The 20,716-nt window shown below is 49.1% G+C and overlaps 1 protein-coding gene across 3 annotated transcripts in view; it reads right to left on the minus strand.

Moving 5' to 3' along the window:
- Nucleotides 1–20,716, minus strand: part of FZR1 (fizzy and cell division cycle 20 related 1) — a 259,477-nt gene that overhangs the window by 80,797 nt on the left and 157,964 nt on the right. For all 3 annotated transcript variants that reach the window (XM_069649446.1, XM_069649448.1, XM_069649447.1), the window contains one exon: nucleotides 16,377–16,560. In XM_069649446.1, the coding sequence (XP_069505547.1) occupies nucleotides 16,377–16,560 (184 nt within the window). The remainder of the gene's footprint in view (nucleotides 1–16,376; nucleotides 16,561–20,716) is intronic.

The following is a 20,716-nucleotide window of genomic DNA, read 5'->3' on the forward strand; positions in this document are numbered from 1 at the left end:
TGAAAAGCACCTTACGGGCAATTAGCAGGACCATGCCTCGTTAAAAGCCAAGCACAACAAAATAATTTAATCAGCAACAAACCCAGAAAGATACATGTTCAAAATCATGGAAATAAAAAAAACTCCTATGCAGTTGTTATGAAGTCAGTAAAACCACACAATTGAGACAGTATAAAAGCTCCACTGTTAGTTTAAGGATGTACCACCCAAGTATTGGGTAGTGTAGACCGAGTAGCCAGGCTTATCCTAGGAGGAAGAGAGGGCTGTAGGAAAGTACAAAGAACCTGTAGCATACAAATGGTTCAAAATAAACCCAGAAATATTATACAAAATAAAGAATTGCACCCAGCTATTCCAGGTAGGTAAAACCAAAGGCTAACTTAATGCAGACCGGAGCTATACAGCAGGTCAGGGGAAGCAAGACCCAGTTGGTAAACCTATACAGCTATATTCTGAAAGAAATAGCTAGGTGAAGCCAACAGCATTACTTTTGGGAGGCGGGGGATCTAATCCACAGGTGAGTAAAATAACCTTAAATACACTTTTCAGAATGGCAAAACACATACAAAAGTTCTTACTGTCATTTGAAACTGCTAATTTCAGAGGGCAGTTACCAAACCAACTCTTAAAAGTAAGTCATGTTTAAACACTTGTTGCATTTACTAGGCAAGGATCATGAGTGCTCAGTGGCAGGGGGGGGGGGGGTTTGACCTAGTCTCGTGGCCAACAGACAAGTCAGGATAGAGTTCGAGGAAAGCTGTTCAAACAAGTGAGTATTTTACTTTAGAGTTGCAAAAGGGTTCCAATGACTTCAGAGAAGACACCCTAGAGGGATTCCACAAATGGGCCTGGGCAAACTGGATGAGGACACCCAATCACATGAATAACCCCCAAACCTTCAAAGGAATCACAAGGATCTAGGAAAGTAATACCCCAGCAACCACACAGTACCTCAGCACAGAATAAGAGCTTGCAGCAGGACGTCTTCATGATCTGCAGCCAAAAACCAGGTTTATGAATTCCTTGTTGTGAAGACAGGCCACTGGAAGAAAATTTGCAGCACTCCAGGCAAGTGTTTGACAGCGGAATGCAGTTCTGTGGTTTTGGCGCCCTTTTCAGAAGCCAGGAGAAGACTGAATATCGCCAGTCAGATGCTCGTCGCTAATCTTGTCAAGGACTCTGGTGAGGGGACTTCAAGGATTCAAATCAAAACTCTGGAGGTCCAGTAGGATGCCATCAAAGTTCCGGCACTATTCAGACGACTGCACTATGTAATGGCTCAAGGTCCCAGGGTATTAGAGTAATGCAGCCCGGCAAGGTCGTAGCACGTCGTGCGATGGCTCAAATTGCCGGTCTTCTGGATACTTGTGGCCCTCACCAAACGAGGGGTGGAACCGCCCCATTCAGGACCCCCAGGTCGATTGGAAGAAAGTGTTACAGCAGGCTCAGTTTACACAGGTGTCTTTTCTTAATCTTGCACTTCGGTTTCAGCTCCAGTGATTGACTTGTCAGCAGGTTCTGAATTTTTTAATCAGGAACTACAACTTCTGCAGTCTCTCCCTGCATTTTACAGCAAGGGGCGGTCTGGCTGTCCAATCTAGACAGCCAGCCCCCCACTGGGAGTTGGTTTCTTTCAGGCAAGGTAGAAGACAAAGGGCTGCAGAGTTTTTAACTCTGCCTTTGCTTCCTGCCTTCTCAGACACTCTGTAGCTGGGGTGGGGAAACCAAAGAATTCCTGCTGAACACAAAACTTTCACGGAGGTCGTCGTCCCTCCCCCCCCCCCCCCCCTCCCCCCAAAGATTGGCTGGGGAGGGGGGGGCGACCTCTGAAACCGTAAGCAAACAAGAAATGGCAAAAAAAAAAAAAATACGTATTCCACCATTTTAGAAAATGGTGGCCCCTTATGTGCATTACAGAGGTTGAATTAACAGCCTGCAGGTAATAAAGACTAAAAGTCAAAAAGGTATAACCACTGCCACCAGCCATGCATGAAAACTAGCAATTGTAACAAAATGTTACCAGGTAAGTAAGAAATGGGATGCAGTGTATCCCCCCCAGCACCTGGTGTGCTGGGTCACTTCATTCAAAATGTAAAGGGGATGAAAATCCCTCTACTTGGTAACAGTAGTTCACCCAAGTACATGAAAGAAATTAACAGGGGAGCCCAAAGGGGCAACCCAGCCCAAGTCCAAAAGTTGTAGGAAACTAATTCCAATCAAACACTATGAAGAGACATAATAAGGTCCCCCATAAAAACAGTAAAAGCCTAGGTGAGCGAGGCAAAGATTCATTCACACTCACCTAGGGACAAGGTAAAATAGTTACCACCAAGTCTAAGCAAAACGTTCTGGGGTTGACAAAGGTCAGGAAGATTTATCACCAATATGAAAATTTTATATAACATGCAGCAATACTACTGCACCTTGCCAAAGGTTGTGTGACAACATTGCAGATCATCTCCAAACAAACATACACACGCACACCACCCAGCAGGCCATGGACGCATCCACCTTGAGAAAAAAAAAAGCAAAGAAAAAAAAGCAAAAAAAACCCAAAAAATACGAAACACAAAAGCCACGCCAATTAGAACACTCAAACGAAGCAAACCAATCTCAGAACAAAACGTCAAAAGGTGACCAACAAGGCCAGATCTCCCAGTGACCCATGTCCACCTGATGTCTACAAACAGCGACTCTGCTATAAAGCTGCCTTCTATAGCCAAATATTAATGAACCTTTCACTGAAGTCTGAAATAGTTCACTATCAGTATAAGTAGCCTGTGCCGCGCCTGTTGGCTTCAGTTCCGTTTTTCCGATTGCTTCGCTCTCGTGTTAACGGCGTGCTTTGAATTCAAGAAAATGTAGTCTTCCACCCCTTCAACTCCTAAGACGGGGTTAAAAAAAAATGTGTCGGCACTGGCTCTAAAATGTCAATCACTGACCCCCACTGCGTTTCTCTTTGGTGCCTGGGTTCGGACCATCGGACCAGCGACTGTGGCTCCCGTCAGTCGATGACCGAGAATACTCTTTGTGAGAGAAAAGGTAAACTGGCGGTGGAGCGGGAAGCTTCCAAGGCCTCTTCGAGTGATTCCCCGGTAATGGCTAAAAAGTATAAATAGAAGCACTCGGCGAGTTAATCGACGCCGACTACCTAGACGCCAAAGCAGAAGGAGAAATCGGCTACTTTATTGAAGTCGTCATCAACGATTTCGAAGAATCCCTCGAGACAAATTCCTGACCAGGAAAAAATGTATACACCTTTACCTAAAATCGACTTTAAGTCCATGTCCTTGATATTTAAGGAAGAAAGTGTCTCAGAGGAAGACATTTCTCCTTTTGGAGCAAAATTTGGTACTAGAAATGTGCCAGAGGATCGATTGACCCGGAGTCAAGATTGAGAGACCTGTACGATACCCTTCAATCTGCCAGTGGCATTGATAAGTCACCCTAGTTAGAGTTTCAAAAACCTGATCCTGTAGAACATGCATATTCCGGGTACAGGAACTTAATGAACAGAGTTGTTGAATATATGGGTTGGGGCAGGTCTTTACCAACCTTTGAACAAGATCATATAACCGACATCTTGGACCAAGACCCCCAAAAGGACCCAGTTCTTCCCTTTCATAGGGCTCTTCAAAGAACAGTTACAAATTGGGAGACTGAGTCTGTTGCAGTAGTCAAAGACTTTCCTAAGAAATATAGGCCATCAGGCAGTGACCCTGATTTTCTGAGTAAACACCCTACACCAGAAAGTCTAGTGGTACAAGCCACTACCCCCACGAGACAATCAGCTTATCCATCTATCCCCCCAGAAAGAGGATAAAAAGGTGGACGCTTGGGCCTGCAAGGTATTTTCCTTGGGCAGTATGGCCCTTAAATCAGCAATTGTTACCCGTGCCCCTGGCCAGGTTTACCCATACCCTGTGGGATTGTGTAAAGGTGGCGGCTGATCATATTCCAGAAGGTGAAGAAAGGGCAGGCTTTCTGAATATTGTGAAAGATGGTAAGGAGGCAATGGGGGGATGTCTCCAATCTGGATTGGATACTGTTGACCGCATCAGCAGACCCATGGCTGAAAGCACAGGGCTGCGCAGATTTGCATGATTGAAGAAGTTGGGGTTTGCACCAGACGTGCAGGCCAGGCTACTCAACATGCCTTTCAACGGCTCGAGGCTTTTCGGCAGTAACGCTGATGAGCTTAGAAAAACTGCAGACCTCCAAGGCTGCAGCCAAGTCACTTAGCGCCTCGATGCGACAGCCTCAAAAACCTTATTCGGGCTCATCTTCCTGGAGAGGTCTTTCTTCGATACTACTCCTCATTTGGAAGAGGACAGGCCGCACAGAAAGATAAAAGAACTTTGCTCATAGTGGACGAGGAAGAGGTGCAAAATCAGATCGGCTCCTTGTGCAGGAAATTTTAACCCTGCTAGAGAAAGGTGCAATAGAACATGTACCTGTAGCGAAGAGGAACAAGGGTTGGTACTCCCCTTATTTTCTCATTACCAAGAATGACGGAGGACTGAGACCCATCTTGGACTTAAGAAGCTTGAACAAGCGCCTCAGGAAGAACAAGTTCAAGATGGTAACCCTTTCTCAGATCCTTCAGGCTCTCCAACTCCAATACTAGTTGGTATCATTGGACCTTCAGGATGCTTACTTTCATGTGGCAATCCATCTCAAGCACAGAAAGTACCCGAGGTTTGCGGCGCTCACCATCAGTTTCGAGTTCTGCCTCTGCCCCAAAGGGTTTCATCAAGCTGATGGCAGTTGTGGCAGCAAATCTCAGGGGGTGGGGGCCGGGGGGGAATTCACGTCTACCCCTACCTGGACGATTGGTTGATGAGAGCTTGTTCCCCTGAACAAGCTCAGGAACATTTTGCAATCACCTGCCACTCCCTACACAGCTTCTCCCTCAATTACAAGTCGTCCCATATGATACCATTCAAAAGACTCCAGTTCATTGGAGCAGTGCTGGATACTTCCTCTGGCAAAGCCTCACCTCCCGGGCAAAGCCTCACCTCCCGGGTGAGAGCTCTTCACATTCTGCAGATGGTAAGAAAATAAATTCCAGAATGCTCAGTGTCTACCGGCCTACGGTTATCTGAGGTTGCTCGGCCTCATGGCGTCCTGCATTTTTCTGGTGCCAGAGGCTCGACGGAGGAGATCTCTTCAATGGGCTCTCAGAACCCATTCTGAAAGGGCTCACTAATGTGTACCCTCCAGTTCCTTTTCATGGCCCGACTTGGGATTTAAATCTTGCACTTAAGTTTCTAACTGTTATACCTTTTGAGCCTCTGCATTCCTGTCCCTTGAGGCTTTTAACATTAAAAACTGTCCTTCTTGTGGTCTTAACCTCAGCCCGCAGGCTCTCATGCAAACCTCTGTACACTATTTTCTTACAAGTGGGACAAAGTGGTACTGAAGGTTAAATCTTTCTTACCAAAAGTAGTTTGACTTTCACTTGTCAAAAAAAAAGAAAAAAAAAAAGAAATATATATATATATATATATGGGATACATTACTCACCGTAATCGTATTTCTGATGCTTGTATCTGCTTAGATTCACATGCTGTGCATAGGCCGACATCTAGTGGAAGCTGCGGAGTATTACAGTTTGTTTTTCGAAAGTCGAAAAAGGGCGTCGACACAGGGCGTGCCAGTAATACTATCCCTAGTGTGACGTCCACTGTACCCATGATCCCTCACGCGTCTAGGATCCCCAGATTGTGTTTTTCCTGACATGAGGTAGCATGAGGAGTAGCGTGAGTACAGATAGACCAAGCAGATAGACAGAAAGGTAAGACTACAAGCAACCATGCACCTTCTCTCGGAGGGGAGGAAGGGTGGGTCGCATGTGAATCTAAGCAGATACAAGCATCAGAAATACGATTACGGTGAGTAATGTATCCCTTCTGAGGCTTGTGGAATCTGCTTAGATCACATGCTGTGCATAGATTAGCGAGCAGTACCAGAAGAAGGAGGTGGGATGTGAGAAGGGTCATGAGCAAACAGGTGTCTTAGAACCGCTTGTCCCGCTTGTGTATCTGTCTTGGAATGAGTGTCAATGCAGTAATGCCGAGTAAAAGTGTGAATAGAGCTCCAAGTAGCTGCTTTGCAAATTGTGTCGAGGGGAACATTTGCAATGAAAGCCAGAGTGGCCCCAATGCCTCTAGTAGAGTGGGCCCTTGGTGTAAACGGCAGAGTCTTTTCAGAAAGAGAGTAACACAGCTGTATACAGTTGATAATCCACTTAGAGATAGCGCCCTTAGAGACGCGATCCCCCTCTCTGCCTGTAGCTACGGAGACAAACAGTTGATCTGTTTTCCTTAGCGGTCTGGTTTTATTTACATAGTATAAGACCGCCCTACGCACATCTAGGGTGTGTAGTTTCACCTCAGCCGAGCTTTGTGGGTTTTGGAAGAAAGCCGGAAGCTCGATGGACTGGTTTACATGGAACTTGGATATGAATTTAGGTGAGAACCTAGGGTGTGTGCGTAAAACCAGTTTGTCCTTGTGGATAGTAAAGAAAGGATCTTGCACTGACAGAGCCTGAATTTCACTGACCCTTCTTATGGAGGTAATGGCTACTAAGAAGGCCGTTTTATAAGTCAGGTGTTTGAGACTACTTTTATGCATGGGTTCGAAGGGGGGGGCCCCATGAGCTTAGCTAGCACCACGTTGAGGTCCCATCCTGGCGGTGGGTTCGAAATAGGAGGGTGAAGTCTCTTTACTCCTTCCATGAAGGCTTTAACCACTGGTACTTTCCAACACGAGACCCTGTTATGGGATGTGGTGTAAGCCGAGAGGGCTGCCAGGTGTACTTTCAGAGAGTTAAAGACCAACCCTGCATCCAGCAGGTGGAGCATGTATGTTACAACGTTGGAAGGAGTGCAATCAACCGGGTTGATTTGTTTATTCTGGCACCAGATAACGAATCTTTTCCACTTGTCAAAGTAACAGTGTCTTGTATTTGGTTTCCTGGACTCTTTTAGAATGTCCATACACCTCTGTGGTAATTTGAGATGTCCAAACTCTATGACTTCAGCAGCCATGCTGCCAGGTTCATAGAGTTGGGTTCCTGATGCAGTGTTTGACCTTGTTGCTGGGACAGAAGGTTGTACCAGGCTGGGAGTCTGATGGGGTCGCACACCGCCATCCTGCGTAGGTGTGGAAACCATGGTTGTCTCGCCCACATGGGAACAACTAGGATGAGCGTCATTGATTCCTTGTTCATCTTGCACACCACCTTCCTGGAGAGGAGTTGGTGGAAAAGCGTACGCAAACCTCCCTGACCAGTTCATCCACAGGGCATTCCCCTGGGAGTCCGTTTGGGGGAACCTGGATGCAAATCCTGGGCATTGTTTGTTTTCGCTTGTGGCGAATAGGTCTATAGTGGGGAAACCCCACTGAGAGAAGAGATCTTCTACTACGTCTCTGTGAAGGACCCATTCGTGTTCTTCTGGGAGGGGGTCTCTGCTTAGAGCATCCGCTAGGGAATTGAGCTCCCCTGGAACATGTTGCGATGACAGGAAGATGTTCCGTCTGAGTGCCCATATCCATATTTTCTGGGCAAGCTTGGACAGATTTGGCGAACGAGTCCCTCCTTGCTTGTTCAGATAGAACATGGCTGTCGTGCTGTCCGTCCTGATTTGCACCGACAAGTTCAGTAGATGGGGCTCGAACGCCTGCAGCGCTCGGAATACTGCCAGAAGCTCTAGCAGATTGATGTGGTTCTTGGCTACTGAGTGAGACCAGAGACCCTGCGCTGTGTGGTGGAGATGGTGAGCTCCCCAACCAGTCAGGCATGCGTCTGTAGTAACCACTGCCTGTACTTCGGGATCGTAAAAGGGTTTCCCCTTTGCGATATTCTCTCTTGTCCACCAGTGTAGGCTTTGTACGAGTGTTGGCGAAACGACCACTAGATCGTCCCACTGACCACTTGCCTGAGACCACTGTTTCGCCAACCATTCCTGCATGGGACGCATGCGCAGACGCGCGTGGGGGACCAGGTAAATGCATGACGCCATCATGCCCAGTAACCGCATAGCTTTGCGTACTGTTATCTGTTGACCTGACTGATAATGCGGAATTTGCAGAAGTATATTCCGAATTCTTTCTTCCGAAGGGAAGGTCAATTCTCTCTGAGTATCTAGGATCGCTCCTAGAAACTGTTTTGAGGTGCTTGGCACCAGACTTGACTTCTTCTCGTTGATAGAGAAGCCTAATTCGTGGAGGAGGTCGATAGTCCTCTGAATGTTTGATCTGCAGATTCCTGGGGTTTCCCCCGTTATGAGCCAGTCGTCTAGATAAGGGTACACTGGGATTGCCTCCCTGCGTAGGTGTGCAGCTGCCACCGCCAGTACCTTGGTGAATACCCTTGGTGCTGAAGCTATCCCGAAGGGCAGTACCTTGAATTGGTAGTGGCGACTGTCCACCTTGAAGCGCAAGTATTTTCTGTGCGCCGGGAGCATGGAAATATGAAAATAGGCATCTTTCATATCCAAGGTTGCCATGTAATCCCCCTTTTTTAGGAGTGGGATTACCTCTTGTAGCGTGGTCATACGGAATTTTTGGGGCTTGACATACTTGTTGGCAGGCCGCAAGTCCAATACTGGGCGCATTGTTAAATCTTTCTTTGGCACAAGGAAGTAAGTTGAATAGATACCCTTGTTTACCTGGTGTCCTGGGACGAGTTCTATCGCGTCCTTTAGGAGCAGATTGTGGACTTCCTCGAGGAGGATCTTTTGATGTTCCAAAGAGTGGACTTTTTGTCTTGGAGGGTGGTTTCGGGGACGTTGCAGTAATTCTATACAGTACCCCTTGGATACTGTCGACAGCACCCATCTGTCGGATGTTATCCCTTCCCATGCCTGGGTGAAGCTGGATATTCGTCCCCCTACTGGGGTTGCATGGGAAGGGACCCTGAAATGAGCGTCACTGCTTCGGTGGAGGCGTGCCGCCTCCTTTACTGGGGCTGCCTCTGCCTCTACCACGTCCTCTTCTACTAGCCCTACCATACCCCTGGGTAGACTGTTGTGAGTTGGTGTTCCACTGTGTACCCTGGGTGTGGGAATAGCTATTACCTCTATTGGAATTTTGGCCGCGGGGGCGACGAAAATTGCCGTTCCCTCTTTGGTTAGGTGGTTTTGTAGTTAACTGGCCAAGGGATTTGAGGGTGTCGAATTCCTCCTTAGCGTTTTTTAGTGCGTCCTCGACTGCCTTTCCAAACAGGAGATCACTTTCCACTGGTTTGTCTAAGAGTGCAGCTTGTGTTTCTGCTCTGAATCCCGACTGCCTCAACCAAGCATGTCTTTTGATGACAGTCCCCTCTGCTATAATTCTACCCGCATTGTCTGCGGCGTCTAAAGTTGCTTTTAAAATGCAGCCTGAGACGTTTCTTCCCTCTGCACAAATGCGAGCTAGCTGGCCTTTAAGGGGTTCGGGAGCGGAATCTATTAGTGCTGCCACTTCTTCCCACTGATGGCAGTTGTAGCTGGCCAACAGTGTGGTGGAATTCGCGATTCTGGTTTGGTAGGCTGCCGTGGAAGCTACTTTTCTACCAAAACCATAGAGTTTTTTACTTTCCTTGTCGGGGGGAGCCTCCGAGGAAGATAATGGGGTTCCAGCTCTCTTGCGGGTGTTAGTTACGACTAGAGAGTCTGGCTTAAGTTGGCCTCTAATATATAGAGGGTCCGACTGGGCTGCTTTAAACAGCTTCTCTACTCTCGGGTTTACAGGTCTTGTCAAGTTTGGGTTGACAAGGGATGGTGCTATTCTGCGTTGAATAGATTTCAGGATGGGAATGGTCTGGGCTACTGTCTTCCTTTCCCCTATTAGTTCCTCCGCGAAGTCCCTCTCTTCTTGGACACCTTGTGTGTCTATGTGGAAGTGGTTAGCTGCCCGAGAGAGCAGTTCATTTAGGAGGGGCTGATTATCTATTGGGGAATCAGACACTGGGGCTTCCCTTTCGACTGGTGAGTCCATTCTGAAAATATCTGGGCTATTTTCTGGCTCATCCTCGTCTTCGTCCTCCCCGTAATAGTCTGACACTGCGAGATCTTCTGGTGTCTCAAAATCCTGGCCCTCTATAAGGGAAGAGTCTCCTTGGCCTGTAGGGAAAAGGCAAGAATAGGGTTGGACCTCGAAGGGTTCTGAAGCCTTTACTGGTGTCTCGACCCGGGGCCTTTTATTTGAAGGGATAGGGTCCCTTGAACCTGAGGGAGAAGATTCCTGAGGGTTTAAAGCTAGTAGTTGGTCAGGGTGTCTTTCGAAGAAATTTGCTAAGGAGGACATCCTTGACATTACTCTGTCAATGTCCTCGCATGACCAGAGTTTAGAGCTTGGGGTGACCCTGCTGGAACTCTCTAAGGACTGTCCCTGAGAAGACTTGGACGGGGAAGTCAGTTCTATTGTTGTGGGGGATTGCAAGGGTTGTTTCCTTTGTTGCTTACCCCCTTCCCCGTGGGTGGAAGTGTGTTTACCCTTTCCCCTATCTTTCGACGCCTGGCGTCGAGGATCGGATGTGGAATCCCTGTGTTTCGAACTAGGCTTCGAAACTGGGCCCTCCTCACTCCCAAGAGATGTACCCTTTCCCTGGGGTGTGGGCTGGGGATGGAAGCCGTGTTCGTCTCCGGACGAGTGATCTTCCGTGATGTTAATGGGCGAGGCACTCTGTGCAAGTGTGGAGGCTTGCCTGACGTCGTGCGGCGACCTCGACCGGGACCGCCCAGAGGACGTCCTTTCGGACCGCTCCTTTTGTGCCTCTTTCCGAGGTTTCGACGATGTCGAATCTCGGGTGGGTTTTTTGTGTTTAGTGTGTGTATGTGTAACGCTCTTGTCGCCGGGGGACTTCCCCATAGTCGCCGGGACGGACGACCTTCCGAGGCCGGGGACGTGCGTTAGGCTGTCTTTCGACGCCTTGGTGCCCTCGCCGTCCGAAAGTCCGGCGTCGCTGCCGTCGCTGAAGGTACCCTCCGCCTCCATAGCTGCTAGCTTGGCGTGGTGGGCCCAACGCTTGGTGGAGCGGTCCTTAAGAGTTTTTGTCTTAAACCTGCTACAGGCCCTGCAACCCGCCTCGGGGTGGTCTCTGGGCAGGCAAAGGTTGCACGTAGCGTGCTTATCTACCCAAGGGTATTTTTTATTACACTTGGGGCAAAACTGAAAGGGCGTACCCTCCATACGCGCCTGTGGGCAGCGGGCAAGTGTGTGTAGGTAAGAAGGTGTTTCTAACCGAGTGTGGAAGTGTACCACCCCCCACTCTCCCTACTGTAGGGCCGAGGCCAGCGGCCCAGGCCCGAGCCGAGGCGGAGCCTCAAGGCCCAATCCGTCGGGTTTCGACGTTGATCTCCTCCCCGGTTCGGCGTCGAGATGCTGGTCGACGTAGGGGTGAGAAAATGGGGCAAATTAGAATTAGTTTTAAGTGTAAATATGGCAAAGCCAGGGAACTCCGATGAAGTGCTTCCGACCAGAATGGCGGAAAAAAACAATCTGGGGATCCTAGACGCGTGAGGGATCATGGGTACAGTGGACGTCACACTAGGGATAGTATTACTGGCACGCCCTGTGTCGACGCCCTTTTTCGACTTTCGAAAAACAAACTAATACTCCGCAGCTTCCACTAGATGTCGGCCTATGCACAGCATGTGATCTAAGCAGATTCCACAAGCCTCAGAAATATATATATATATATATATATATATATATATATATATAATTAGAATTTTTTTTATTATAAAAAGACCCCCTTTTCGACTACGAAAAACAAAATGCAATACTCCGCAGTGACCACTGGATGTCAGACCTATGCACCGCATGTGAATCTAAGCAGATACAACCATCAGAAATGCTTTTACGGTAAGTAATACATTGTCTTCTGATGTTTGTTAATCTGCTTAGAATCACATGCTGTGCATAGACTAGCTAGCAGTACCCGGAGTTGGAGGTGGGTTGTGAGAAGGAACAGTAGAGAAAAGGTGTCTTAATACTGCTTGTCCCACCTGGGAATCAACTCTAGAGTGGGCATCTAGACAGTAATCCAGAGGTCCCAATTCTTGGGGAGTATGTTGGATTGTCTACAAGTCCCGAGCAAAATGGCTCAGGATCTACTATGGTGGGCTTGCAACGACAATATCCTCAAAGGAGAATCTTTTTGGCAACCATGGACAGAGATGACAGTCGTGACGGATGCCTCACTCACGGGGTGGGGATCCCACACCAACGATCCGACAATCAGCGGTCGTTGGTCTCCATCGAGTCCAAACTACACATCAACCTGTTCGAGCTGAGAGCGATCAGACTAGCGCTGAAAGTCTTCCTGCTCTCTGCACAGGGAAAGAATGTCCTGATAATGACAGACAACACAGTTGCCATGAACTACCTCAACAAGAGAGGAGGCGTAGGATCACTTGCACTGTGCAGAGAGGCAATGCAGCTCTGGTTCTGGGCAATACAAGAAGGAATCTGTCGGCAGTTCAAATAGCCGGGGAGCAGAACACAGCGTCGGACTCTGAGCAGGCAGAGCACAGTATCCCACTAGTAGGAACTGGCTCAGGAAGTCCTTCAAGAGATCTTCACCCTTTGGGGAACCCCTCAGGTGGATCTGTTCGCGACCAGGGTCAACCGGATGTGCGAACAGTACTGCTCAGGTGAATGTCCCCCAAGAGGAGCTCTAGGAGACGCGTTCGTGGTAGACTGGGAGTTTCCACTTCTGTACATGTTTCCTTCGGTCCCCGTGGGAAGACCATTATCCCAATTGCCCCGGATTGGGCCAGGAGGACGTGGTACCAGGAACTTCTGGACATGTCCATCTGCCCTCCAATACATCTTCCACAAAGATGTGATGTGATCTTCTCTCGCAAGAGGAAGTTCGGGTTCTCCATCCAGAGGTCAAGACACTCAACCTTCACGCATGGTTTGAGAGGTTGAGATATAAGGATTGGGATCTTCCGGATGACGTAATGGAGATTTTGCTTTCGGCCAGAAGGCCAGCAACTAAATCTCTGTACTGGTGTCGTCCAAATAAATTCAGTAAGTGGTGCAGGGATAAGAATGTGGACCTTTTTCCAATGTGGCACCTCTTTGGTGCTCTCTTTTCTGCTGCATTTAGCCAATCTTGGGCTTCAGATTGGAACAATTTAAGGATATTTGACTGCGCTGTTCAATGCAATTTTGAAGTAGGAAACCTCTTCTGAGGAACGCTTGAAAATGATCATCCAATTCCTGAAAGGGCTCACTAATGTGTACCCTCCAGTTCCTTTTCATGGCCCGACTTGGGATTTAAATCTTGCACTTAAGTTTCTAACTGTTATACCTTTTGAGCCTCTGCATTCCTGTCCCTTGAGGCTTTTAACATTAAAAACTGTCCTTCTTGTGGTCTTAACCTCAGCCCGCAGGCTCTCATGCAAACCTCTGTACACTATTTTCTTACAAGTGGGACAAAGTAGTACTGAAGGTTAAATCTTCTTTCTTACCAAAAGTAGTTTGACTTTCACTTGTCAAAAAAAAAAAAGAAAAAAAAAAAAAAAAAGAAATATATATATATAATTAGAATTTTTTTATTATAAAAAGACCCCCTTTTTGACTACGAAAAACAAAATGCAATACTCCGCAGTGACCACTGGATGTCAGACCTATGCACCGCATGTGAATCTAAGCAGATACAACCATCAGAAATGCTTTTACGGTAAGTAATGCATTGTCTTCTGATGTTTGTTAATCTGCTTAGAATCACATGCTGTGCATAGACTAGCTAGCAGTACCCGGAGTTGGAGGTGGGTTGTGAGAAGGAACAGTAGAGAAAAGGTGTCTTAATGCTGCTTGTCCCACCTGGGAATCAACTCTAGAGTGGGCATCTAGACAGTAATGTTTTGTAAAGGTGTGTACAGAACTCCAGGTTGCCGCTTTGCAGGTGGACTCAAGGGGACCATTTGCAATGAATGCTATGGATGTCCCAGTGCCACGAGTAGAGTGCTCTTGGCTTGAAGGGTAGTTCTCTTAGCAAGAGTATAACAGAGTGATGCATTGAACAATCCATCTAGATATAGTGGACTTTGATACTGCATCTCCCTCTCTTCCTGCTGCCACCGAGACAAAGAACTTCTCAGTGGTCTAGTTCTTTCCATATAAAACATGACAGCTCTGCGCACATCAAGTGTATGCAGGCTTTTTTCTCCTAGATTTGAAGGGTTTTGAAAGAACGTTGGTACTTCCATTGACTGGTTGACATGGAATTTCGAGATTAATTTCGGTGCAAACCTCAGGTGTGTGCGTAGAACCACCTTATCTCTGAACCGTTACAAAGGGGGTCTAGAACAGAAAGAGCCTGTAGTTCACTTACTCTCCTAATGGAGGTGATAGCTATTAGAAAAGCAGTCTTAAGAGTTGCCTTGTGCATGGGTTCAAAGGGTGAACCCATGAGCCTGGTGAGTACCACATTTTGGTCCCAGCCGGGAGCTTGGTTTGCTATTGGAGGGTGTATTCTTTTTACCCCCTCCATGAAGGCTTTAATCACTGGGACTTTCCACCATGACACTGAGTTGGGAAGTGGTGTATGCAGAAAGCGCCGCTAGGTGGACTTTAATAGAATTGAATACTAGACGTGAGTCCAGCAAATGGGTCAGGTAAAGGACAATTTGTGTGGGAGAGCAGTCAATGGGGTTGATGCTTCTTCCTCTACACCAGATGACAAATCTCTTCCATTTGCTAGAATAACAGTGACGAGTGTTAGGTTTTCTAGCTTCCCTGAGGATGTCCATGCACCTTTGTGGAAGTTGTAAATGTCCAAATTCTATGACCTCAGGAGCCAGGCTGCTAAATTCATGGTTTGCGGGCATGGATGCAGTGTCCTGCCCTTGTCCTGTGACAGAATACCAGCATTATTTACACTTCTCTCTCACAAAGCGTTTTCAGTCATGAGGCACGCCTGGGTGTTCCTTGAATATTTCCTCGAAAAACAGAACTGAATCCAACGGGCACGGCACGAGCTACTTATACGGATGGTGACGTTGATACGGTGCGGAGCCCGTCGAGGGCAGATGCCACGACCTCGTGCACAACGCCCTGTGCCGATACATTTTTTTTCCGAAGCAGTGAAGCTGGCGAGATACAAATCTCATAAGATGAGGAATATGCGGGAGGACACAATCCATTCGAAATGCTCAACCACAAGGAATCCAATGAACTGCTGGATCAATCCCACGCAAGTCGTATAAGAGGTACACAATTTACGTTTCTTTCCATATGGGACAACCTAGAGATTAATCCAGACAACACCCAATCCACTCTTCTACTGCTGGACACATCTGCAGCGTTTGACATCAGACATGACATTATGAGACAACTTTAATCAAAAGACTAAGAATACGGTATTCCAAATTTCCAAAGTACAATGCCTAAACTCATTCTTCACTGATAGAACCCACTTACCACCTTAAAAACAAAAAGCACCATCTTCGGTGTACCATAAGGATCAACTTTCTCACCACTTTGCTTCAATATTTACATGGCCCTGCTCATAAAACTCAATCTACAACTACGCAGAATACACCCAGCTTATCTTTAGGTTGGCAACCAATGAGGACCCCAACAAGAAAGTGCCTCAATGAGATAAACGTTTTGATGACCAATAGCCTAAATCTAAAACCAACAATGGGAACATAATCGGAAACCTCAACTGTAATAAAAGACAATGGTTTCATCCATGAAACACAGGTTAATGCAATAGTAAGAAAAGGTTTCTACCACCTACGTGTAATAAGAGGCATAATAACACCTGCTATTCAACATTCTGAGGGAAAGGAGACTAATAAGCTAATAATCACTCCTCTTGGGGTCATGACATCTTTTCCATTGTGCCCAAGACAGTCGCAGAGCCATTTCAAACAGTTAGTACTTATTATAGTGGACTGAGAAGACTACTATAATTTAGTGCATCAAGCACTATTCCCCAGTGGGCCAAGACAAACTGATGGCTCTACACAGATATGGATATCCTAAACAATCTCTGCGATATCAGCTTTTTAGATCCCATTCTTCACACCCAGACAAGCCCAACATTACCACACTATGTTCAGAAGCTATACACTACTCATGCCTATGTGAAGGTGGGAACCGCCTAGTTGCACTGTGCCCAGTGGCCATCCACAACTGGATACCCAAAATCTCATACTCAACCAACCTCACCACACACTGAAAATACATGCCTTAAACAGGTAGAGAAAGCCTAAAACCCGCATGTTAAAAGCGTAAATCTCAAACCCCCCCCCCCCACTCTGCACCCCCTCCACTGATCAAACTGTGGGGCAAGAACAAGTCGTCTTATGCTAATCTGTCGGTTGAACTAATACTTGCTCTCATGCACAGAGATTGTAATTTCTCACCTGGCTCGTGCATGCACTCCACAGGTAAACACAGGTCCCAAGGCCTACACTGAGAACATTCAGGGAGGACCAGTCCACTAAATTTAAGTAGAAGTCGTCTTGTAGCTCAGGCGCATCAAGCACTTTGAAGGGGATTTTGGAGATTTTGCGTGTTGGTTTCCGAGGAGATCGAAGCAGCTTCTGACTGGTACCAAAAAAAAAAAAAAAAAAAAGGGGGGAAAAAGAGAAAATTAAAGGTTAATTGGCCAGAGATATAGCACACTTTGTTCCAAGTTATGTCAGTTTGGCTGGTTTAAACCAACAGCAAGATTGGTTTGTAATATTTGTTCCACAGCACAGGGACTATGCAGACATTGACAACAGACAACCCTATTCTAGAAACAGCCATTAATTGTATACATCAGCAGTGCGCAGTTCACCCTCAGCTACGAAGAAAAGCTTCAGTCATGCTACATGTCAGGCAAAGTTTGTATCCAGTACCCCTTTGGGTGGACTACACACAACTCTGACCACGGGTATCGGAAACCCAACATTTGGTATAAGCTTGTACTACACAGTTTTGGTAGCGCATGAGCAGCCAGACCTATCAAAAGGGGTCAATGTGAGCTGTAGTAGAGTTACACAGAGATTCACAGTGACAAGTTATCAAATAAACTCTTACAAGGAACAAGTTACTTACCTGTAACTGTTGTTCTCCAGCATGGGTCTGGCATGGATTCACATGCTCATGAATATTCCCCGTCGTCAGGCTGGGAATCCACGGTAAAGAAAAACCCAGTATCAGTTTCGTTTCTGATCTGTCTTTCGTAGTAATAACCAATCACTGGTCTCTGCGTCATACTGACCACAGCCAATGACTGCCCTCTACCTAAGCCCCGCCTCTGGCAGCCATCTTCAGATTTGGAAGCACGTGAAGTGGCAGTATGACCAAGTGAAGAGCCGCAGAGGGGTAGGCGGGAGGGTTCGCATGTGAATCCATGCCAGACCCATGCTGGAGAACAACAGTTACAGGTAAGTAACTTGTTCCTTCTCCAGCATGGGGTCTGGCATGGATTCACATGCTCATGAATAAAGAATACATAGCAGTACACACATGCACAACCACGGGAGGTGGCAAAGGCTCAACATTAAGCATTACATCAAACTCAACATTAAGCATCTTACCTCCTCACCAGGCTCACCTCAGGCGAACAGGTTGCGCAGCACTGCTTGGCCGACCCTGGACTCCTCCCTGGAATCCCGATCGACGCAGTAGAATTTCGTGAAGGTGTGCGTCGACCTACACGTAGCAGCCCTGCATATGTCCAGCAGGGGCACACCAGAAAGGAACGCCGTGGTAGCTGCGATCGCTCTGGTGGAATGGGCTCTCGGACGGCCAGGCAGCGGTCGGTTTGCCAACCGATGACAGTACATGATACAGCCGGAGCGCCATCTGGAAATGGAGGCCTTCGAGAGTGCCTTCCCCTGATTGACAGGTCCAAAATTCACAAAGTTGTGACGTCTTCCGAAAACACTTCGTGCGGTCCACGTAGAACTTCAGCGCTCTAGCCACATCCAGCGAGTGCAAAGTCCTCTCAGCCGGCGACGAAGGCGACGGGAAGAACACAGGCAACACCAAGGGTTCGTTGAGGTGGAAGTCCGACGGCACCTTGGGCATGAAGGAGGGGTGCGTCCTGAGCACTACCCTCCTGTCGTGAAAAGTCAAGTACGGGGCCTTGCAGGAAAGGGCCTGGATCTCTCCCACTCGTCGTGCGGAGGTGATGGCCACAAGAAACGCTGTTTTCCACGACAGAAACTTCAACGGGGCCGAGTGCAGAGGCTCGAACGGAGGTCCCATGAGCTTGGTCAGCACCACGTTGAGCTCCCACGCCGGGGCCGGAGCCTTCCCCGGCGGGAACGATCTGAACAGTCCCTTCATGAACTCTTTCACCAGACGATGAGACCAGAAGGACGTCCGCCCCGTGGTTCTGGTGTATCGGGAGATCGCAGCAAGATGAATCTTGATGGACGCGTGTGCCAGTCCAGCTTTGGCCAGCGTCAGCAGGTACGGCAGTACTTGGGGAGCCGTAATCCGTAGAGGGTTAATCTTCTGTGCGTGGCACCAGACAGAGAACTTCTCCCATTTGTGTCCGTAGCATTTCAGAGTCGAGGACGCCCTGGCCTTTGCAAGAACCTCTCTGCAGTCGGCCGGTATGTCGTATCCTCCAAACTCTAGCGCTGCAGGAGCCAGGCCTGCAAGTTCAGCGATTTCGGGTCGTGGTGGAGGATGGCGCCTCCTTCCCTGGAGAGTAGATCCGCGTCCACCGGCAGCTTGATTGACGGGGACGCTGACAAGTCCAGAAGGTCCGGGAACCATATCTGCCTCGGCCACGCAGGTGCGACGAGGATCATCCTGCACCGTGACCTCTTGAGCTGGTTGATGAGCCGGATCAGCAGTGGCAATGGAGGGAACGCGTAAAGGAACAGGCCCTCCCAGGGGAACGAGAAAGCATCGCCCATGCTCCTCGCCTGGGGAAACCTGCTGGCGAACCTCCGGCACTTGGAGTTCGTCGCCGTCGCGAACAGGTCGATCTGGGGTGTGCCCCACCGTCGGAAGAGGCGATCCACTAGATCCTGCCGTAGTTCCCACTCGTGGCACGAGCGCAGCTCCCTGCTGAGTGAGTCGGCGATGGTGTTTTTTATCCCTGCCAGATGAAACGGCACCAGAAATATCCTTTGGGCGACGGCCCAATGCCACAGGTCCTGCACCTCCTTGGACAGTGCTGGGGACCTGGTTCCGCCTGGTTTCCTGATGTAAAACATGGTGGTGTCGGTGAAGATCCTCACCACCTTGCCCTTAAGGGACGGAAGGAAGGACCTGAGGGCCCAAAACACTGCACGGAGCTCCAGGACGTTGATATGCAGTGATTTCTCCGTCGGGAGCCAAAGGCCTCTTGGCGTGCAGATTTTCGGTGTGCGCTCCCCACCCTTCCAGGGAGGCATCCGTGGTCACTGTCTCCTGGTGGGCTGGGGTCTGGAAGTCCATGCCCGCCGTCAGATGCGCGCGGGTGCCCCACCACCGGATCGCTTGTCGGAAACTCTCGTCGAGTGTGATCCTTTCCTCGAAGCTGCCCGTCGTTTGGATCCAGCGCGCGTCCAGGAACTCTTGCAACGGGCGCATCCGGAGCCTGCACAGGGGAATGAGGTAGATGCAGGAAGACATCATTCCAAGGAGGGACTTGATGGACCTCACCTTGGCCGCGTCGGCCACCAACATCCGTTGTACCTTGCCCAGGATGGCCCTGGTCCTCTCCTCCGACGGGGAGGCCAGAAGGGACACTGTGTCGAGCCTCGCTCCCAGAAACAGTGCGTCTTGCGCGGGTACCAGGTGGGATTTGGCGTAGTTCACGGAGAATCCCAGGTCCGTGAGAAGCTGGACGGTCCTTGCCGTGTGGTCCACGGCAAGCTCCCTCGTCTTGGCTCGGATGAGCCAGTCGTCCAGGTAGGGGTAGACGTGGATCCCCTCTCGGCGCAGCTGCGCCGCCACCGGTGCAAGGCACTTGGTGAAAACCCTGGGTGCCGACCGTAGTCCGAAGGGGAGGGCTTTGAACTGGTAGTGACGCCCTTGGACCACAAACCTGAGAAATTTTCGGTGCCCCATTAGGATGGGAATATGGAAGTAGGCATCCTCCAAATCCAACGACGACAGGAAGTCTCCTTCCTCCAGCTGACCCAGGACGTGCTGGAGGGTGACCATCCGGAACTTCTGAGCCTTGATGAACTTGTTCAGACGTCGCAGGTCTAGGATGGGGCGCCATCCTCCCGTCTTCTTCTTCACGAGGAAGTATCTCGAGTAGACTCCGGAGCCCCGAAGCCTCTTTGGGAGGAGTTCGATGGCGCCCTTCCTGAGCATCGCCTTTACCTCCAGGAGAAGCTGCGGGACGTGAAGCTCTTTCCTGGCCACGGGGGGGGACGCGCGGGCACCTTCTTTGAAACTCGAGCGCGTGGCCCCGGGCTAAGGCGTCCAACACCCAACGGTCGGTGGAGATGGACTGCCACACGCTGACGAAGCTCGCCAGCCGGCCTCCCACCGGGGTGCTTCGGTGGGGGCCCGACCCCACGGCCGGTTCAATCCTGTTTCGACGAGGCTTTGCCACCTTGACCTCCTTGGCGACGACGGCGGGGTCCGCCCGACTTGCCTCGTCCCCTATAGGCCTCCTGAGACGACGAGCGGGCCGCTTGACGATAGGTGGAGAAACCGCCGCCGGAACCTTTGGAGGCGCCCTTGCCTCCGCTGCTCCGAAAGGGCGGCCGTCGTCGTTGCAGAACCCCAAGGGCCCGGGCCGTCTCCGTGTCCGCTT

This window comes from Ambystoma mexicanum, chromosome 1p, assembly GCF_040938575.1.
Source record: "Ambystoma mexicanum isolate Mex_15411 chromosome 1p, UKY_AmexF1_1, whole genome shotgun sequence".
Lineage (NCBI taxonomy): Eukaryota > Metazoa > Chordata > Amphibia > Caudata > Ambystomatidae > Ambystoma > Ambystoma mexicanum.